Raw genomic sequence first — 5064 nt, forward strand, 5'->3', positions numbered from 1 at the left:
TTGTCAATAACTTTAATTGTTCATCAAAACAAAAAGAAACAAATTGGAATTGATATCTCATTAAATATTTGGTTTAGTTTGGTATTACGATTAAATCTGAGAAGATTCATACAAGTGTTTTTGTACAAAAATGTTTCCCGGTCTTAGAATTACAGTATGCAGTTCCCCCATCAGTCCTGCTTTCAGCCTCTGGTATAGGTGTTTTGGAGAACATTTTACTAAGATATTGTAAGAACATTTGACATTGACATCCTAACACTTGTTTTTACCTCTGTTGCTCTTTGTAACAGGAATATAATAACCACTATTTGTATAGAAAGTAAGAAAGGCTCAATATGTCTCAACTCCCAATCTCTCTCTCTTCTTCTTCTTCTTCTTTTTTCTTTCTGATCTCTATCATTTATTCAGGGCTGAGCCTATCCTCACAAGAGTGAAAGAAGATCACACTAGGATAATCCTCCCTGCCATAGATAATATCAAGTACAACACCTTTGAGGTGCAGCAATACGCTAATGCAGCTCATGGCTACAACTGGGGCCTCTGGTGCATGTACATCATCCCACCACAGGATTGGTTGGACAAAGGCGATGAGACTGCCCCCATCAGGTAAGGGCATCCAGTGCTCCACTCCATAATGCATGAGGACATTCTCTGAAATATAAATGACCAGGGATATGAATATTTTAGAAGTGATAAGGTGGCGTTGGTTTCCTGGATGTGCAATAAATGTATTCATGTTTTGGCTTCCTTGAAGGATTTGTCGGTGTTAATTCAAACAGTGCAGAAAAAACTTTTCAATCCTCATTTAAGGGGTTGCACGGCCATACTTAAAAACTACCATGGATTACCACAGTTTGACATAATTATTTTGGATATTTCTGGTGTCTGGCCTAGACGACAATGTGCTGCTACTCAGAGCTTTAGTTCAAAATGTTGTAACAACAAAATCGTGGGTAAGGTTTGATTCCCATGGAATGAATGAACTAATAAAATGTATACAGGATAAAAGTTCTGACTTTACGAAACTCAGTTCAAACTCGGAAACCCAGAAGAACCACAACAACCCAGACTTTAGCACATCAATAAGTGAAACAAAGTAATATATTGTTTATTAGCACTTCTGTTTGTCTGTGTCTCAGTTTCACTTTGAGTTTAATCAACGACAACAAAAAGGAGATTAATTACAAATTATTGGAAGATACTGATTTAGTATTCATAGCAAGGTGATGTTGTCCAGCCCTACCACACTGCAATTCTCAATCACCTCTACCTCTACAGTGAAATACTCATTTTATGCTTAAAACCAACTTGGTGAAATGAGCTTTGGTAGAGCTCAGTCCTAAACTCATGAGAGCAGTGGATATACCCTGCCAGAGGAGAGTGGACTTTTTCATTTCGTATGAAATCTGGTGAAGGTCACTATTGTGTGAGAGTATCAGGACAGCAGAAATCCCATTCATTATTCATGTCTCTGACTCAGTGGCGGTTCTACATTGAATTACACCCTGGGCGAGACCCCCTTCGAGCGACCCCCCCAAAAAAACACAAAATTCTGCACAAACAGTTATATTTTATTATAACAACATAAGTGAAAGAGAAAATTATATTTCTCAATTGCACAAATCCTTCATTAGAACATTTGAAAAACACACTTAAGAGAATCAAAGTCGAGGTGTGACTGACTTTAGCCCACTAATTCCATTAGAGTATTGCTCTATACAGTGGATTCCCCCCCCTGTGCACGGCACCTTCTCAGCAAGCAGGGGCGCCAATTTGCCAATTCCCCACACAGTGAAATGATAGATAATAGAAAACCGCTTCGCGGCGACGGCGCAGAGGATTTTTTTTTTTTTTTTACTGCTCGTGCCGCCCCCCATGTATTATGAAAAAACCGCTACTGCTCTGACTGATAGCTATTTGGAGTGAGAAACTAGGCCTGTAGCCCAATATTACTGGAGCTGATCCCTGTGATGCCTCATATTGGTTACTGAAAAGTTTTTATTATTATTATTATTATTATTATTTTCAGTAATATCTAATATCCTAAAAGCTTTTGATGTGCAGAGCAAGGGTGATCTCATTCGTTTTCATAGTTGTTCATACCTAAAGTGAATACTTACATTTTTGTATGTAGCACGTAGCATCTAAAACATAAACATTTCTTGTGTATAGTATATTAAACTTTAGAAACACAAATCTTTAAGAATACCATCACAGTTTAAATATATTTGTAAATGTACTTATTAAAGTCATTTGTTTGTATAGCTGAATTTAATTGTCATTCAAGCTCAAAAAGCATGAAATATAAGTGAAACTGTTGATTTTGGATATGTGTGCTCTATCACAGGAATTTTGATTTCTTTTTAGAAATTAGGCCAATGCACATATTGGAAATAGATTTACTCTCATATAATCAATCTATGTATTATGTACTAAAACATCTTTTAAAGTAAAAAAAAAAGTTTTTTTTTAACATTTGACAGATGCTTTTATCCAAAGTGCATTTAAGGTATAAATGTTTTATCAGCAAGTGTGTTCCTTGGGAATTAAACTCAGGACTTCTGTGCATCTAGCGTCATGCTTCACCTGATGAGATATAACTTTAGGATCTAAATTAGGGAATTTTTCCAAACTAATTTAGCCCTTGCGCTGTGCTTAAAATCCTTTACCTAATTTGACTTTTTAAAAATTGCTTGTAAATCTCTCATTATGCTCATAATATATCAGCAAATCTTGGATTCAATCTTTTTGTCAACTTGTTTTCATTCAATGAGCTCAAGTTTTGTTATTTCTTTTTGAAAGTGATTGTGAGGTCTCATTGATTTGAACATATGCACCTCAGTTTTTGAGTGAAAAAAGCTTTATTTGTGGATAATTTTGGCAAAGAAAATCCTCTCCAGGTCAAAATGACCGGAACACAACATGAGGGTTAGACTAATATGATTAATCTCTCCAGATCGATTCCTACTGTATTACATATATGTGACCTGACGTAACAATATAAGTTAAACGTTTGAACAAAATCTCATTACAGAAAAGGCAGCAGTCATTGTCCACGCAACCTTTTTCTCAAGTGCTGACATTGACAGGTTAAAATGGCCGCCCGCAGGCCTGCAGTGTGTCAATGAGGTTCGCTATTGGAAATCATTCCAGCTCCACTTCTCTCAAGCTCTCGATGTATCCACTGCAGCTCAGCTAGCCTGTGGCTATTCAGCACTGAGGATCCCAATACTCATAGCACACTGCAGCAGGGTTTATTTGAATGATTCATGTTTACTGTTAAATGAAGGACAGTCCAGTTCAAATGTCTGTAAATAAGCAATTAGTTGCTCTAAGGGGAGAAACGCAGTGATTTCGTATGATATTCCAACACTTTTCAGAACAACCACCATGGTTAGGCTGTGAACATACAGTGCTTATCAAAAGTGTAGGATTTTATGATGTTTTGTTTTGCTTTGTACTTTGTTGCTTTGTTGTACTTCAATACAATAACTAGTATATTTTCCACATTTTGAGGTCTAACAAAAAATTGTTTTATTTATCTATTCATAAATAAGAAATTAAAGACCTGCTGTTATATGAAAAAACGTTATTATTTTGAACAGAACAAATATAAAAAAACAATATACATTTACACTTACAAAAGCAAGTTTGTGAAGAGTTTGTCTGACAAAAGAATATTTTTCTGTTGATTGTTACAGATGGGACAAATGAATTCCTGTGTGGTTCAGTGTTGTTAGAAAATAAAACATTCCAAGGGTGTGAATATTTTAGTCAATGTATTTGACTGCAAGAGCAAAATAAAAAAATAATTAATTAAATAATGTGCATATCAATACTGCCAAAAAGAATATCACATATGACACAGGCTATTCTTGCAATGAAAACATTTATTTTCAAACTATCTGCTCTTTGCAAAAGTATTTGTAGTAAATGTGATGTACTAAATCACAATTAAATCAGTATTGGAATAAGTGAAATATTTTCCTTAAGACAGCACTGTTTATACAAAGTCTCTGACTCTTAGAAATTCTAAATAATGGATCACAGTAGAAATGTTTGTACATCTAGCATTCATTAGCCTCTCAAAGAGGCCCACCTGTGGTTAGCCAACAAACAATTCACTTTCAACCAACCAGCAAATCACTGAACCAAAAATGACATTCAATGACAAACTCATCTTGAGTTTCTGAAACACAACAGAGCTTTTGTCTGTGGAGATTTGACAGCCTCGTAGAGGCGGCTCAAAATCTTCTTGCCCCTAGCGGTTCACAACAAACCTCAGATCTGACCCAAAAGTTTTTGTAACAAAGGCAAGAGTTTCAGAACAAACACAAGTGAAAAGTAAACTTGTTAAGAAAACTTTATCAAAACTCAGTACTTGATTTTTGTATGACCCCAACACACTGAGGCAAAATAATAATAATAATTAGAAATGTTTTATTTAGCTTCTTGCTTGCTGCAAAAAATAACACCAGAAATATTTCTTGTGCTGTCCAATGTTTATATATAAATATTGCTTCTATTGTCCTCATTTGTAAGTCGCTTTGGATAAAAGCATCTGCTAAATGACTAAATGTAAATAAATATTAGGGCTGTCATCGTTAACGCGTTAACGCATGCGATTAATTTTACAATCCTTAACGCGTTAAAATAATTTAACGCAATTAACGCAAAATTACGTTTTCTCGACTTGATAACCAGTCTCGCTAGTAAAGTTTTGATGGATGAATACTGCAATCAAGGTAAAGACGATTGCGGTGACGTACAGGAGTCGTACAGTAAGCACGCGTGAGTCCGTTATAACAATGCGTGTATGAGTGCTCTTGACGCACTGATTGCACATTGAATTTATGCACAGGCACAGACATTTCCGTACAGGTTTAGTTATACTGAATGGATCCGTGTACTGTAGTAGATATATGCAGCAGGCGATTGGTTTATTTTTTTTTTTGGCATCTCCATTCTGGATATAGCAAATGATGACAAAATAAACATTTGAAAGAAGATAAATGGTCTATGCTTAATTTCATGAAGTGTGTGATTAATCGCGATTAATCACAG

General features: G+C 35.5%; 1 protein-coding gene across 1 annotated transcript in view; it reads left to right on the forward strand.

Moving 5' to 3' along the window:
• Window positions 1-408: 408 nt before the first annotated feature.
• LOC107719314 (polypeptide N-acetylgalactosaminyltransferase 9) overlaps window positions 409-5064 on the forward strand; it is a gene marked incomplete at its 5' end in the record, with an annotated part of 47995 nt that continues 43339 nt past the window's right edge. The window contains one exon of the mRNA XM_016526715.1: window positions 409-606. Coding sequence (XP_016382201.1) covers window positions 409-606 — 198 coding nt within the window. The remainder of the gene's footprint in view (window positions 607-5064) is intronic.

This window comes from Sinocyclocheilus rhinocerous, unplaced genomic scaffold (assembly GCF_001515625.1).
Source record: "Sinocyclocheilus rhinocerous isolate Xijiao unplaced genomic scaffold, SAMN03320098_v1.1 scaffold2706, whole genome shotgun sequence".
NCBI lineage: Eukaryota > Metazoa > Chordata > Actinopteri > Cypriniformes > Cyprinidae > Sinocyclocheilus > Sinocyclocheilus rhinocerous.